We start from the raw sequence: 17,533 nt of genomic DNA, 5'->3' as shown, positions 1-17,533 counted from the left end.
ACTACAACAAACCTCTCCATATAGCCACATTCATTTCATCATCAACACTAGTGACAATGGCATGGTGACCGCATTTGCTGAGTTTGATCATGCCACCAATGAAAATCTGAGGGGCGTAGAGGTTGATCATATGAGCAAAAGAAAAGGTTTCACCGGCCTAGAAACATAGGAACTGAAGACAAACCACTATTCGCCATATTGACCTACTTGAGCTAAACAAACTTAGTAGTTCCAGCAAAACTCCAAGATGATGGGATTTATTTCCTTGCCAAACTAAAGATAAAAAGTACATGTAAACGTATATATACCCTGGTTTGCTGAAAGTAATCCTTTCCATTTCACTAGGGGCTAAAACCTCAATATTGTTCCATCCACGATCCTCTTTTACAATAGGAATACTCGCTAAGTGAATAAAAGAGATATCTACCAAAAACTCTATTTTTGTCATTTTGGGGGTCAGAGGATTCCTTTTGAACATGGAGATCCATCTCGCAACATAATTGAGAAGGGACGATCATGTTAGTATAGGGAGGACAAGCGTCACATTTTTAAACTTGTTCTTCTTGGATGGGCCGCCACCGATGTAAGTGCCCGTGTAATAGAAGGAAGAAATAGTAGAAGAGATGATGACAGAAAGCATGAATTTGGAAGTTTTACAGTTATAGGGGGAGTTGCAGAAAAGCTTTAAGAAAACTCGAAGAAGGAAGTTTGTAAAAGTAAAAGATGAAAGTGGAGAAAAGGGGAGATGTTTATTTGCAAGAGAATGCAAGGCCATCATTACCTAGGTAACATGCAAAAATACTTATTGAATCACAGGACAACACGTGTTCGGCTCATTAAATGCAAAAAGAGATGTGCGTCCTTTCAAGTATCAGAAACCCTTCAAGAACTAAGAAAAGTGAGTCTTTTCTACTTCCCAGTCACTTCAAGTTGACTCACCATAAAGTATGGTGACTATCTATATAAAGTAACATTAGCAGATGATAGATGGATGTTCATCAAGTGAACACGTGGCAGTATAGATACGTGGGAGATGAGCCAGAAAATAACTGACACCAGATTGAAGCATGTGGCTAGTGTTGCATGAGTCCCGATGTCATCAAGACCGGAGAGAAGAATCTGATAATAAGATACCGGTTGAAGAAGATAGCATTAAGGGAGCAGCCACTATAGAGAATCTTAGTATTTACACTCAACTATTATGATGTTATCAAGATGGTATTTATTCACTTTAAAGAGAAATTTGATTTGGGGATCTTGTATCCCCTAATTTAGCTATAAATAGAAAAATTTATATTCATGGAAGGACATGAAATACTTATACGAAAAAGGCTAATATTACTTTCTGTTAACTTTATCTTATTAAGCTCTTTGTTCTTGATAATATTTTTGCTTCGGAAGAAGTTCAATTCAAGGCCCAGGCTCATATCTTCTTCAATTCAAGGCCCAGGCTAGTCATGTCCCCTTGTGTTGCAAGAGGGTTCTCTCTTCAAAGCTCCTTGATATTTTAAATACACTTTTGAATACACTTTTGTTGATAAGTTTACTACACACACATCAATTGCTTTCTTATGCTAAGTAAAATCTCAATTTTTTTTATACAATGCCTCACCCGTGGGTTTCTCTCTCTCTTCTCTCAGTTTGTTAAATAATAAATCAAACTGAATTACTTTGCTAAGAGTAGAACAAAGAGCTTGAAGTTGGTCATATGAACTTATGTTTCATTCTTCCTGGTCTTCGAATATATATAGCTTTAGTGAGGATCTGTTTGTGGATCCTGATTGACGCAGATATTGAGAGATTGAAAACTCAAAGGAATTGATCCTTGGAATGAATCTTGGTAGGCATTTCTTTCCAAGAATAAGTTTGGAGGTTTACAAAATATGTTCCTTGATACATGCTTGAGGATTGTGTTTTTCTTTTGAAGGCTTGGTTGATAACTAGTGCGAATCTCCATACTTGACTGATCTCTTGCGTGGATCTCCTTTCTAATTCTTTTTTCTTCATTCTTGGAGTAGATTTAGGATCTTCTTGCTGATTAACCACTGCTTAAATATTTTTCTTATACCCTCAAATATGCTGATTATATCTTCCTTCAATAATTGCCTTGGACTGCAGCCTTTTTGTTGATCTTTATGATCAACGATGATATCTTTTTCCTTCCTTTTTACTTTGCTTCTTGTATTGACTCTTTCTTTATTTTAGTTGTCTGTAAGAAAGATATGTTATTTTTCATTGAAACATAGATTTGATGGTAGGCTATAATTGCGTATTTTAATCGCTTATTGCACTCTAATGCACTGCACTTTACTTGTGTTGAGTGTTAATTGGTATTGTTTTGCACTTATTGTGTATTTTCTGGTTTGTAGGAGTAATTTCGAGCTATGTAGATGTTCTTGAACTAATTCAAGCTATTTGGAGCTTTGAAGTCTGAGTAAAAGCCCAAGGGATTAAGTTGGGATCATGTTGGGGGGTTGAGGATCAAGTCTGGGCGTCAAACACAAGATTTGAGCCGTACTTTGAGAAATTTGCACTAGTGCGACGCAGGGTGCGAGGCATAGTGCGACACAATAGTGTATTTTTGCTTGTTGTTGAATTGTTTAGATTCGTGAAGATCTCCACTAGCGCGTGGCATGGCGTGTCACCCCATGCGGCGCACCTTGTATTTTTTCCAGAGTAATTTTCCTATTTCGGCTAGGAAAGAGTGATTTCGTCTGGGCCCGACCTTACTTGGTATAAATACATGAAAAAATATTATTTTCTGGACTTTGAACATACTTTTGACCTAAGAAAGTTAAGGAGGAGTTGGAAGAACACAAGCACAAGGATTTCATCATTCCTTCCTCACTCAAGATCCGAGTTTGGATCGTTTCATGTTTTCCTATACTTTAAATATATTTGTGATGAATTGCTCCATATATATGTAGTAGTTCCCTTTAGGGTTTGATATATTTGGTATATTGATGATTGTTTGTGGATTATAACTCTAGTTTTATGTATTGAAGCGTTTCTGGATGATTTAATTATTGCATCTTATTCACTTGTTCATGTAATCGAGAGAGGCATAACTTGTGATATCTTTGCATTACATTGTTGGTTGAGTCATTAATTCTTCTAAGTAATCAAAAAAGGCTAGTTGAATCAATGACTAAACCTAGTTAGGAGAATAATTGAAAGAGGTTTCCCTAAAGACCAATCCACTATGTATTCTTGCATATCTTCACATGCTTAAATTGGTTCATCTTGTGAGGTTAAAACTTAATCAAAAGAGGAGTTTTTGCTAAACGTTTGAACTGATAATTGAGTGAATTTGAGAGACTCACTTGAACATTAGAAGTGAATTATCTAGAGTTAGATCCCAAATAATTATCTTGCACCTATCATATCAAACCCCTATCTTCTCCCAATGATAACCTTCTTTTCTTATTCCTTGTCCCGATAGTCATTAGTCAATAGCTTTAGATTCTTAGTTAATTTTAAATATAAATCATATAAATCTCTACTGTTGATTCTCCTGGATAGAAATCAAGCTAGGAACTAAGAAAATACTGTTTAACTCCAATCCATGTGGATACGATACTATCTTTGACTAGCGAGCATAATTTAAGTGTGTGTTTCAAGCTCGTCAAAATTGGGTGAGTGAGGAATGAATGATGAATTCCTTGTGCTCGTGTTCTTCCAACTCCTCCTTAGCCTCCTTAGGTCGAATATGTGTCAAAAGTCAATAGCTTTAAATTCTTAGTTAATTTAAAGCTAATCACATCAAACTCAACTATTAATCATCTTGGATAGCAATCAAGCTATAAACTACAAGAATAATGTTTAACATCAATCCTTGTGGATACCATATTATACTATACTGTATTTGATTAGCGAGCATAATTTTAAGTGGTGTTTTGCGCTTGTCAAATGTTGGCGCCATTGATGGGGATTGGTAATCAATAGTGTTCAAAGTAGTTTTTGGTGCTAATTCAGGAATTAGGTTTTAGTTTTTTTTTTCTTTTCCTTTTTGTGATGACCCAAAAGCTCATCACTTGTTTGAGAAATAAATTCTGTGTTACGAGGCCTTAAAACCTCTTTCTGTCTCACCTCGATTTGTGTACACAGTCCGGGCGCGTATCCGGAAAGCCATTATGTGAAAATCTGTGAAAAATAATAAATTTTGCTTTTAAAATGAATTTAAGTTGACTTCGATCAACATTTTGGCTAAACGGACTCAGACCCATAATTTGACGGTGCCGGAGGGTCCGTAGGAAAATATGGGACTTGGACGTATGCCCGAAATTGAATTCCGAGGTCCCAAGCCCGAGAAATGAATTTTTAAAGAAAATTATTTTCTGAAATATATATAAGTTTTTGGAAATGGAATATGTTTAGAATTTGATGGTATCGGGCCCATATTTTGGTTCCGGAACCCGGTACAGGTCTTATATGTGATTTAAATAGAGCCTGTAAAATTTGGTTAGAAACGGAGGTCATATGACGTGATTCGGAATCTTAGTTGCAAAATTTGAAACTTTGAAAGTTCTTGAGATTTTCTTTGATTTTGATGCTAAATTCATAGTTGTTGATGCTATTTTGGTGATTTGATTGCACGAGCAAGTCCGTATGATATTTTTGGGTTAGTGTGCATGTTTGGTTTGGAGCCCCGAGGGCTCGGGTGAGTTTTGGATAGGCCACAGAGTGAAAATTTGGACTTAGGAATTGCTAGTATGTTGCAGGTCTGGCTCGCAAATGCGAGATCACAAATGTGAATAAACCATCGCAAATGCGAGAGAAGGCCTGGGCAGGCCTGATCGCAAATGTGAAGAGGCCCAGAAATCCCCATTGTCGCAAATGCGAGTTCGCAATTGCGAACAGTGATCACAAATGCCAGATTTGCAGGTTCTGAAGGGTTCGCAATTGCGAACCCTGGTCGCAATTGCGGATCTGCGACCTGAAAATTCATGACTTAGCCGAAAATCTTTCATTTTTCAAACTCTTTCAAAACATAAACTCTCTTGGGTGATTTTCCAAAGAAACGTTCTTCTCCAAATCGATTGTAAGTCATTTCTAACTCGTTTTCTTCAATCTTTAATATCTTTTCACATAATTTCAACTCAAAATCAAGGGTTTTCATGGGGGAAATTGGGTGTTTTGGGTAGAACCTAGGGTTTTCAAATTTTGGGGATTTGGACCTCGATTTGAGGTCCGATTTCAAAACAAATTATATACTTGGGTTCGTGGGGGAATGGGTAATCGGGTTTTGGTTCGAACCTCGGGTTTTGACCATGTGGGCCCGGGGGTGATTTTTGACTTTTTGGGGAAAACTTTAAAAACCATATTTTCATGCATTAGAATGGATTCATTTAGCATTTATTGATATAGTTAAGTAACTTGTGGCTATATACGAGCGAATTGGTGGTAGAATCTAGAGGTAAAGAGGTAGTTGAGGTTTGAATTGTGTTCGTGACATCGAGGTAAGTGTTTGGTCTAACCTTAGCTTGAGGGATTAGGACTTGTGTCCTATTTGCTATGTGCTAGTTGTTGAGTATAACGTATAGGCATGGTGACGAGTATCTATACGTTGGTGTCAAGCATGCCCGTGAGTCTTATATTATAATTAATGTGACTCCGTTTGTATTGTTCATGCTTTATGTGATGATTTCTATTGAGCAAGGCTTGTGGAAGTGATATTTGTATTTGAACATTCAAGAGTGTTGGCTCAAGTTGTAAAGTGATTTGTAGAAGTATAATTGGAAATTGAACCTTATAGAGCATTGGCTCAAATCGTGAATTGAGTTGTGAAGTAAAGGTGAAAAAGAAAAGAGGATTAGGATATTGTCTCCCTTGCCGGTATGTTGTTGTTTAATGTTGTCTCCCTTACCGGGATATTATCATTGATATTGTTTTCCCTTGCAGGGATATGATTGTTGTACTATAGTTCCCTTGCCGGGATTTAATTGTAAATTTGTTGATTTCCTTGCCCTTATTGCAGGGATATGATTGTTGTACTAATGTCGTGCATTATTTTGGTGAGAGAGTGTTAAAGCATGAAGGGTGATGCCGTGCCGCACGATATACCATTCCGTGCCTTTATATGAGTGATAATGCACGAAGGATCATTCCATGTCATAATTATGTGAGGTAAAAGCACGAAGGGTGATGCCATGCTATTTATATTGATTTTATGGTGAGGACGAGAGTAAAAGCACGAAGGGTGATGCCATGCACTTGTCCTTGATTTTCCTGATTCTTGCTGATAATTGAGTTATGGTGTCCTTTACGTTTATTTACTGATTTTCTGTTATTGCTTGATTTTATTTTGATGTTATTGATTCCCTTGCCCAAATTGCTTTGTGATTATTGCTTGGGTGAGGAAGAGTGTAAAACACGAAGGGTGATGCCGTGTACTGTTTTGGTGAGAGAGTGTTAAAACGCGAAGGGTGATACCGTGCATTATTTTTGTGAGAGGGTGTTAAAGCACGAAGGGTGATGCCGTGCACTTGTCTTGATTTCCTGATTTTTATTGATAACTGAGTTATGGTTTCTCTACATTTAATTGTTGGTTTTCTGTTGATACTTGTTGTACCCCGCAACATGATTTCCCCATCCTATCTTCAATTGAACTGTGGTGATCCTTATATTTATTTGTTGTTCTTCTGTTATTATTCGATGTCCCCGCAACATGTTTGCCCTCCCATCCTTAACTGTACATTTCTGCTTTTTTTTTTCCTGCTGTATATGATTTAACTGCACAGGTTTATTTGGTAGTCTGGTCCTAGCCTCGTTACTACTTCGCCGAGGTTAGGCTAGGCACTTACCATCACATGGATCGGTTGTGCTGATACCACACTCTGCACTATGTGCAAATCCCATTGCTGTAGCGTTTGGAACGCAGTGAGATTACTGCCTTCAGTCCAACAGGCGACCCGAGGTAGTCCTGCAGGCGTCCACAGGCCTTGGTATCTCCTTCCATCATTTCATTCTGTTTCTTCTATGTATTTCAGAGACAGTGTTGTAATAAATCTTTCGAACCTTTATTTGTAGCATTCCTAGACAGTTTGTGAAGTTGTGACACCAGTCTTGGGTAGTTTATGCATGAATTGGTACTGGCATCTTTATTAATATATTACGTTTCAGTCTTCCGCTTCTAAATTTCCTCTGTTTATATAACATTGGCTCTTAATTGTTAAAGGATTAAAAATGGTAAAAAGATAAATAATTCAAAAGGTTAGCTTGCCTAGCTTCCACTAGTAGGTGCCATCACGACTCCCGAGGGTGAAAAATCTGGGTTGTGACATTTTTTTTCTATTTTCTTTTCTTTATTAGTTAACTTCTTTTCAAGATTTGTTTTGTAGTTCCTAACAAGTTGGAGAAGATAATGCAGATATTGAACTCTAAATGTTGTAAAGATGGAGTACAACCAGCCTAAGAAAACGGTTGAAGAGTTAGCAGCTGAACATTATCAGCGGTCTGCTATGTGTTTTAAATGCGGTGGAAATCATCTATGAGTTGACTATCAAGCAGGTATGTATTCTTCCTATGGTTAGTATTTTGGACAGTCTCACTCTGTTTCTAGTCCGTACAGGTACGAGGATTAATATGGGCACAATTTTGACTATGGTTGGGATGAATACTCTTATTATGACTGGAATGAAAATAAAGCGAGATAACCACCTCAAGAGGAGAATGGTAGTTTAGAAGCGGTTATGCATAAGTTCATGAATAGTGTTTATGAAAGGTTTATGCAAAGTGATGAAGCCATTCAGAACCTAACAACGCAAGTGAGTCGAATAGTAAGTATACTTTCAGAAAGCTCATGGCATTGTGATAGGGAATACATGGAGGATATACCCTGCGAGAATAAGCCTACCCAATGAGCCTGCCCAAGAGGATGAGCGACTACAGAGAGAGACGTGCACGATACAAGAGGACTATGATTCAACTGAGATGGTCGAAAATAAGGCTTTGGTGGAATATGAAGTGATGGAAGAAGAGTTCCAACCCCCATCCACCTTTCCACATCTGCAATATTTAGTAGAAGAGAATGAGAACAAATGGTCTTGGACATACCAGAGGAATATTCACTTGACCTTTATCTTTATTTTCTTATTCTAACCTTGATCATGTGGATTTTATTTTTGGGAATTTATAGGAATATGTATGGATTGATCCTGTGAAAGAATGCAGAAACAAGTTAAAGATCATCATGAAAGAGTAATTCACCGCTCAAGATGAGGACAAGAAAGAAAGAAAAGAGCGGATCTTGCAGGTATCCTGAGAAGAATTGGGCTTAATGAGATCCATAAAGAAATTCAAGGAGCGAAAATTAGGAATGAACTCAGAATTAGGGGTGGAGTTCATAAGTTCTCGGAAAAGAAGAAATCTTATGCTTGTTAATTGTGTATCATTGGGACATTCCACAACTTAAAGTGTGGGATGGAGGATATTTGTATGTATGTATATTAGTTTTGGCAAAATACATAAGTTACCCCCCGAACTATGACCCAAATCCTTGTTACACACTTTCTAGGAACGAATATTACTTTACACACCCAACCTTTCTAAAGTGTATCTAATATACACTACTTTGCCCACGTGGATGGTGCATGTTTTTCCCAACAAATGAATCGCGTGAACATAAGAATTTTGTGTCAGATGTCAATTTTTTTTATTTTTTAAAATTTTAAATTGAGTCTCTTCTTCCTTTTTTAAAATTCTGCCATAGCTACTCCTTGAGCTCCGTCACCCGATCTCCTTCTTCTCAAATAGATATAACACGATTTCTTATATCTCTTCTCGTTGTAGAGAAGCTTAACTTGAGCTTTACTCATGGCGAAGTCAAATTTTGAGGAAGCGAGAATTTTTCGAAATATTTTCCAACCATTAAAGCTTAGCTCAAGATTTTGCACATTCTTTAATTTTATTAATGGATGATTTTTTAAATAGTTGACTTGTGGCGATGACAGTTAATGGCGGTCGAACTTTTACGGAAGTGAAATGAAAAATGAGTTGGATCTGAGCTCAAAAATTTTGATTCAATTTCAGCGGAAAAGATGGAGTTTTGGGTGTATTTTCTGGTGATTTTTGTTAGTTAATGGTGGCTTTGTTATTAAGTAAATAGTGAAGGAAGAAGCTATGGTGTTTGATGGTGAGAGAGGAGGAAGACGGTCATGGTAGTTTAGATGAGGAAGATGAGGGGTATAATTGTAATTTTAATTATTTTATTTTTTAAATAACACGTGTCACTGTTTGATTGGTGCGTGATATTGTTAATATTCTGAAAAACTGGTTAAGAAAAAAGTGGTGTATCTTAGATACACTTTGGAAAGGTTGGGTGTGTAAAGTAATATTCGTTCCTAGAAAGTGTATATAACAGGGATTTGAGTCATAGTTCGGGTGGCAACTTATGTATTTTGCCTATAAAGCTATAAGAATGTTTTTATATCACAAAATAAATGCACATTTTGAAAAAAAAACTTCTTGAACTTCTATATTATTTTCTTTAACAATAATAACTAAATATTATTATCAATTTTATTTTTTTCGCAGAAAATTGTAGAGGTAATATAGGAAGGAGTGATATTTAAGTTATACATACAAGTAATGTCAATCCTTTTCATATTATCAAAAATATAATTTAATATTATATTTAAACTAACTTAATATATTTTATTGCTTCTATCAATTTCAATACGGATCATCAACCGTTGAGCACCAAGTGTCGCAACAAAAAAAAGGAATGCTGATATTACCATAGGGAGAGGCAGTTTCTGAACACATTTTTCATATAGACACAAATTGAGACAGAAATTAGCTATAGACTTTACTCTTGTACTTTATAGAATTTTCTAAACTTGAATTGTGAATGCACTTTTTAAACAACAAAATCACAACGATGGTGTCTTAGTTAAGTTATATATTTTCTATCATAATTTGAATAAGGAAAGAAAATGGCTGTAAAATAAGATTTGTTTCGTCGTACTTGTTATTTATTTATTCATTTTAATACAATTAATTAATATAATTCTTGTAATACGAGAAGCACATGTGAAATTCAGTTCTATAACAGTTAAGAATAAACATTAAAATTTAAATAATAAATGAATTAGTCTTAAGAAAATTTTTTAAGATAACAAAATCGAACTAATCTATAGTTGTTTTTTTTCTTTCTTTATATTCTTACCATATAGGAGTATGAGTTTATAGAAATATCTCTGTTTGAAAATTGGAGAAAAGCAAGGAAAGTCTCTTGTTTCTTAACCCACAAATTTAATTTCAGAATATTAAATAAATTCAACTTTCTCGCCCCACTCAAACTAAAACAAAATAACTTATAAACTACTTATGACAACAAATGAAAGAAATCTAAAATCCTATTGGCCAAAAGTCGTGGAGCCCGTAATAAGTGCCACGTCATCTAAACTGCCGAATGATCTGGAACTTTCTCCTACCCCCGCGAAATCTATTAAAACCAACTTCTTCTCTTCTCTCTCTCATGTCTCTCAATTGACTACTGATAACTTGAAATTTGCTTAGGATTTCTGAAGGACAAAAAATTCGACCCGACAGATTATTTGGATCCGAACATGAAAACCCGAGGAATTTCAATAGCCATTGTTCTATGCGCATCACTTTTTGTTCTCAACATTGAATCCAAAACGCTTGATCCTTACAAGGTATGTTCCTATCATCTTGTTCTTTTTTTCCTTTTTTGGCTGAATTTATGTATTATTTATCATATTGGCATGAATTAGGCCCGAATTTAGTGGAATTGATATAGAGGATTTTGTGAGGTTTGCACAAATAGGAAGCTATTTAACTTTCGTCCCCATTTAAGTAAATTTTGCGAGGGTAGTTGGCCGGGGCATAACTTGCACCAGAGTTATGCCGGGCGAGCCATAACTTGTTCAAAGTTATGACTGCTGGGCATCACTTTGGACGCCCCAGCACAGCAAAAGTTATGCCCTTTGGCAAAAATTTTAAAAGTGGTAACGAAAATTAAACACCAGCCCTCAGAGTAACCTACTTTTGCAAAATTTGGAGGATTTTTAGCTAACTGATTGAACAACTAGTTTAGGAATTGAGGGTTAGTTAGATTAATTGAACATTGATAAATTTTAGCTGTTGAATGGTTCTCCTTGTTGCTGGAGCTTGAAAATTCATGTTCTTTTTTTTCGTTGCTTTTGAGACTGTTAGACTTTGAGGTCGCTGTAATTGGAGGTACTGTTGTTTTTTCATTAGTTCTAAACTATGATGATTAAGTTTTCTTGGTCATTCTAAAAATTATTTTTATTTTTTTCTGTTGGTTTTATCTGGGTTTTATTAGAATTACTCTTTGACTATTTTGTCTGTATTGGATAATGTCTAATTAAGAAATTGTATTATGAAACCTAGGAAATAGAGTAAACGGAAGATTTTCCTTTAAGGAGAGGGGAGGAGTGTATTATTGATTGATTTTCTGTTGGTTTTATCTGGGTTTTATTAGAATTACTCTTTGACTATTTTGTCTGTATTGGATAATGTCTGATTAAGAAATTGTATTCTGAAACCTAGGGAATAGAGTAAACGGAAGATTTTCCTTTTAAGGAGAGGGGAGGAGTGTGTTATTGATTGATTTTGGAATTACCAGTTCTCTTTATTTTTCAAATTTTACTGATTAATAACAACTTTAAATAAGAAAGAAAAAGGAGATAGATCAGTTATGCTGAGATTCATGATGGATTGGCTTTTCATTGTTAACTCAGATTTTGTCACCCCCTATTGCCTATAAAACACACAGATATATAAGTGGCACAAAGACAATCAAATGCAAATAGGAACCACATTACCACACATACGCCATAAAAAGTTGGGCAATGTCACACGTACTTGAATCTGACATGATCACTAAGTTGGTGCTCTCAAAATTGACATTAAATGCAAAAGGGTTGCTCCCCTCATGGTTATTGGGATTAAGTGAATATAGCCGAAATATTAGGCACTGCTAAGAATTTATTTACTTGGCGGTTCTTAATGCTAGAATAGTTTCATACTCCACGTATCCTTTTCGCAGTGATTACTTCATCTTCCATTTACCGAGAGGTTTGAATTTTTTCAGGTGCTCGGAGTTGATAAAAATGCAAGTCAGCGTGAGATCCAGAAAGCTTTTCACAAGTATGCTATATACAGGCTCGCCTTTTTTCTATCATTAATCTATCTTTGTTCTCTGCTTTTGCTGTTCTATTTTTAACTTGCTTCAACATCCAGCGATCAACTTTCTCTTGGCCAAACTTTGTCATAACTGTATAAACTGTCATCCCGATGCTATGATTGATGTATCATGATAGGAATTAGCTTCCCTTGAGGATTTGTAGTGGTAATGAATATTTTCCAAGTACTTTTATTTGTGATTCGAACATTCACACGTCTTAGAGTACTTTTAGTTGGCCTTCAATTATAGTCATGTCTTACATGCTTCTGGGCTGAAGCCTCACTTCTAACAAATGACCCCCCCAAAAGAGTGCAGAATATCTCTAAATTACTGGGGCTCTGAATGACGATAGAAAAGCAGGACTCTTCACAACTTTAAGTTTACAGCCTTTCTGGAGATCCAGAATCTCCGGCCTGCAATTACTGGATGTTTTCATCATTAAGCTAAGAACTTTGATTGGAAATTGGAAACCGGTTATCTACTTGAGTTTAGGGTTGTCAAAGACAAAAAGTATAGAGAAGTACCACGATCTGTTAGGCTTTAAATGGAAGCACAATTGAAATGAAAGGAAACCAAAAATATGGATGTAGTTTTAAGGAAAAAAAAGTATGAAGACAAATATTTATTTAAATATAAGAATCGAAGTAACTAATTAAACGAAGTATATAGAGTGAAAAATCATGATTTCAAATTTAGCACCATTTTAAATTTCTGATTTAGATTAAAGATTTAGTTTTAAGTTTGAATTAACTAGTTTTATTAGTGGTAAATCTTCAATTTATTATTCATTATTATTATGCTGTTAGTGATTAATGTATCACTTTGCCGACTATATATATATTTTTAAAGTGCTAGCCTCTTAAAGCAGAGGCTATAGGAATAAGGCTTATCCTTAGTTACTTGGTGCCTGCTCTAATCTGCCGAGTGAGCGAAGTGGAAGGCCACCTGAGCTTCACCTGGCTTCGTGGGTTAAGTGTACCTCAAACGAGCCTTTAATGGCATTGGTTGAGCATAGCTTGTTTTGCCCATGAAAACAAATTACCCATATTGATTAATCTGATCTGAATAGTTTAACTACTTATTCTTGTCATTATCTTGGGATGGGACTATAAAATTTGAAAAGTATAGGCACATTTTGACAATTTTTCCATAGCCTCTTGACTATCAGCATACCGTAGATTACTGGTATTTTCTTTAGATTATAATCCTGCAATATGAAACATGCAAGTGTGTTCCTGGTTGATTAGATTCTATGGTTTTCAAGGTTAAACTTTGTCTGAAGTATCATACTTTTTCGAAAATCTGCTTGTCTTTATTTTGCTGATTTTGCACTTGTGGGTCTTCTCTGCATTAATTTTCTGTCAATGTAATTTTCTGTCCTTCTAATCTTCTCCTTTATCTCCCTCCCTTTTCAGGCTCTCACTCCAATACCATCCAGACAAGAACAAAAATAAGGGTGCACAAGAGAAATTTGCAGAGATTAATAACGGTATAGCAGCTTCTGATATCTATCTTCTTTTTCAGCACTCTCTGCCAATTAAAAGGGGGAGGGAAAGAAAGAATGAAAGAAATTATAGTTGACAAAATTAAAAGGATCACTTTGTTATTTTCTTTAAGTTCTTGCTAAATTTATCACTATAATCTTGAGATCCCAAGATGGCATTGTTTTACTTTTCTTTTCGAAAGGTGCTTGGTAGGTTTTGATTTTAAATGCTGTCTTATTTAAAGGTTAAAAACAATTATAAATGAGCTCTCTTGATATGTGCAACTAGTTATAGTATGCACTTTCTCTGGGTGTTTGCTTGTATTGCTGATCAATGTTATTAACTAGCTGTATAATATGTCTTATCAATTTTCAGCTTATGACATTCTGTCTGATGAGGAGAAGAGGAAGAACTATGACCTATACGGAGATGAGAAAGGAGCTCCTGGATTTGACGCTGGCGGTGCTGGAGATCATGGTGGATATACATACTTCACAAGTGGTGGACCAGGACAAAGTGGGTTTAACTTCCGTCCAGGTGGTATGGGTGGACAAGGAGGTGCAAGGTCATACTCTTTTTCCTTTGGTGGTCCTGGCAGCCAAAGCTCTTTCGGATTTGGTTTAGATGATATATTTTCCAACATGTTTGGGGGTGATATCGGAAGTGGGAGTCAATTTGGGGGTTTTGGTGGCTTTGGTGGTTCGGGCAGGTCTCAGTCTAGAACCAGGAACTCTGCTAAGAGCATTCCCTCCATAAATTCACAGATGTATAAGAAAGAAATATCTGATAAGGGAATGACTTGGCTGTTACTATCTCATACATCTACGTCAAGAGGTATCCAATATTATGAATCTGTCATTGGAGAAGTCGCAAGCTCACTGGAAGGGGCGATGAAGGTATGTGTTCTTTTTCTTGCATCATAATCCTTTTAGACATTACTGTATTTCCACTGATGTGTTTTTACTGTGACAGGTGGGAAGTATAAACTGTGAAACTGATGCATCCTTTTGCAAGGGCCTTGGCATGTATCCCCGCAATGCACCAAGATTGTTTGTGTATTCATTAAAATCAAGTGGAAGTGGTGCTTTGGTGGAGTACAGTGATGATTTAGATGTGAAGAGGATGAAAAGTTTTTGCCAAGAACATCTTCCTAGATTCTCGAAGCGAGTAGACTTGGACCACTTTGATTTTGTTTCTCAGAGTATAGGAGGTTTACCTAAAGTGATGCTTCTCTCTACAAAGAAGGACACTCCGGTTATTTGGCGTGCTCTTAGTGGCTTGTATCGTGATCGTTTTGTCTTCTATGATGCACAGGTAGTGCCCCTTAACTTTGTTAAAAGCTCTGATTAAACTTTTTGATGTAAATAGTCAGAAATATTGTAACTTAAATTTGGGATATGCACATTTTTTTTCTTTCACTAATGCTTGTGTCTTGTTGAAAAGGTTCGTGATGGTTCTGATCCTGCTGTCCAAAAGCTGGGAGTTAATGCTCTTCCTGCCATTGTTGGCTGGCTATCCAATGGGGAAAAGCATATAATAAAAACAGGAATTTCTGTAAAAGATCTAAAGTCTGCTATTCAAGATCTAAGTGGTTTACTTGATACTTGTGAAAAGAAAAACAAGAAGGCAGCTTCAGCACAGAGTAAAAGAGAGCCGAGTGAACCAGAGGCTAAACAAGTACCACTACTTACAGGCTCTAATTTCAATGATATTTGCGGGGAGAAAACTCCTCTGTGTGTGATTGGGGTCTTCAGGTCATCTAAAGCAAAGGATAAGCTAGAAAAAGTTCTATTATCGGTAAGTCATCAACTGTATGGACTTAGTTCAGTGATATATGATTCACATTTTCTCTGTTCTCTGGTAAATAATAAAACTGATTTAGCTGTTCTGTGACCCCATGCTGCTGTTTTCAGGTTTCTCAAAAATCATTATTAAGGCGACAGAATGTAGCCTCAGGCTCAAGGGATTCAGTTACCTATGCTCTTCTGGATGGGGCAAAGCAGCAGTCTTTCTTGAGTGCGTTTGATAGATCAGGATATAAATCATCAGACAAGCTCTTGCTCGCCTACAAGCCGCGGAAGGGTAAGTTTGCAGTTTTTGAGGGGGAAGTTACTACTGAAGAAGCAGAGAGTTTCATTAGCTCCGTTCTCAGTGGGGATGTACAATTTTCCAACACGAGACAGAAACCTATAGCAAAGTAGAAAATAGCAACTAACTTTAGTGCCACAAAAATACTGAGATCTGGAGCGCATGTACAGCCAGTGCTTTGAGATAGTTCCTTTATTTTGGCTCTTTAAGCCCTTTTATCATGGGCTGGTCTCTGCTGGGAAGAAGATTTTGCAGCAGGCTGATTAATCGCTGCGGGAGTGTGGTTCGTTTTCTTTTGATAAAAATGCACTGATAGCAGCATACAACTTACAGGGTGGCTTGTATGTTTTAGTACCATTTTTTTCTCAGTCTAATTTCTCATGTATAATCTTATATCAGAGTATCAGACTAGTTAAGACTTGTTACCTTGTCAAGGGATAAACTATCAATCATTTTCGGATTGTGTGTACATCAGGAGTAAAACATGTTTATACAAGTTTTTTGGACTCAAGCTCAAGAATCCACGAGAAAGATGACAGTTGAGGATGAAGGCCGATGCCTAAAAAATCCTTACGGGTTGTTTGGTAGGATGCATTAGAGAAAATAATGCATGCATTAACTTTTGGTATTATTAATCCCTTGTTTGGTATAATTTTTCAATCTATGTATAATTAATGTAAGTATTAGGTATACAATTTATTTGGTATTATCCTATGCATAATTAATATATAGCAAACTATAGTATTAGCAATATCAAAGCTATTAATGCATGCATTAGTATGGTTAAAGGCTATTAATGCATGCATTAGTATGGTTATAGATAAAATTGTCCTTGAAGTCCATTAAAGCTAAAGAATGTGAAGGATTTTTTTTATAAATAGCTATATTTCAAAAAAAATTATGCAATGTATTTTAATTTTTAATACGTCACACTAAAATAGCGAATAAGAAATAATTCATGTATAACTAATGCTTGTATTATTAACTCATGAGTTACTAATTTCTACATTATTAATATATCTTATTCAACACTATTCCAAACGGCTCCTTAATGTTTAACTTTATGCACTATGCCGTACAAAAGTGAAAATGATTGATAGTTTATTCGAAATGTCATCAAGAACTTAATGTGAAGATTATCCTTTCGAGTGCTGCTAAACGGATAAATGTTTCTTTTTCTTCTTCTTTTTTCACATCGGTTCACTCTGTGAAATTTTGCTAGATCTCCCTTTTTGTATAAGTTATTTGGTAAATAATTCTCTTTTTATTTTTCTTGCAATTAGGGAATTTTTTAGATCACAATTTATGATTCTTTTTGAGCAAAATAAAAATCTTAGGAGAAAACATTCGATCACGCTAACTCTAAACTTTTATAGGTTATTGTGAACATAAGATCACATGAATCTTAATTTTTTTTCGAGACATACTACAAAATTATATGAGCAAATATTGCACTCGAGTCTAACATAACCAGAGAGTAATTTTTCAAAGGGTCTAAACAGTGGTGTAAAAAAAGGGAGATTTGCGTAATCAGCCGTTCACTCTTATATAAAACCAACATCTGCCCACAATAAGCTATGGGCATCTTCTCTCTTTCATTCATTCAAAAATGACAAAACATTGAATGTGTTCAGTTCCATTCTTTTTCGAACCTTTTCACATGAGTACTGTCGCCACCTATCTGATTTTTATGTTGGATGAATAGTAGTCTAGAGGTAAGATGTCCTTTTGGCTGCAAAACCAGCCAACATTTATCCGGATTAATTAGCCAAATTTTAAAGTGGAT

At 35.8% G+C, this 17,533-nt stretch overlaps 1 protein-coding gene across 1 annotated transcript; it reads left to right on the top strand.

Moving 5' to 3' along the window:
* Positions 1-10,442: 10,442 nt before the first annotated feature.
* LOC107772193 (dnaJ protein ERDJ3A) lies at positions 10,443-16,258 on the top strand. Its single transcript, XM_016591690.2, has 7 exons — positions 10,443-10,661; positions 12,083-12,138; positions 13,591-13,664; positions 14,035-14,555; positions 14,632-14,973; positions 15,103-15,456; positions 15,573-16,258. Exons 1-7 carry the CDS (start codon positions 10,572-10,574, stop codon positions 15,858-15,860), a joined length of 1,725 nt encoding a protein of 574 aa, XP_016447176.1. The 5' UTR covers positions 10,443-10,571; the 3' UTR covers positions 15,861-16,258.
* The last annotated feature ends 1,275 nt before the right edge of the window (positions 16,259-17,533 follow it).

This window comes from Nicotiana tabacum, chromosome 10 (genome assembly GCF_000715075.1).
Source record: "Nicotiana tabacum cultivar K326 chromosome 10, ASM71507v2, whole genome shotgun sequence".
Classification (NCBI taxonomy): domain Eukaryota; kingdom Viridiplantae; phylum Streptophyta; class Magnoliopsida; order Solanales; family Solanaceae; genus Nicotiana; species Nicotiana tabacum.
The sequence above is the reverse complement of the archived record's forward strand: the minus strand, read 5'-3'. Positions and strand labels throughout refer to the sequence as shown.

Coding starts and splice junctions, on each gene's coding strand:
- LOC107772193 (XM_016591690.2), top strand. CDS start 10,572: ATGAAAACCCGAGGAATTTCAATAGCCATTGTTCTATGCGCATCACTT. Junction 13,665..14,034: donor ATTTGCAGAGATTAATAACG/GTATAGCAGCTT, acceptor ATCAATTTTCAG/CTTATGACATTCTGTCTGAT. Junction 14,974..15,102: donor TTGTCTTCTATGATGCACAG/GTAGTGCCCCTT, acceptor CTTGTTGAAAAG/GTTCGTGATGGTTCTGATCC.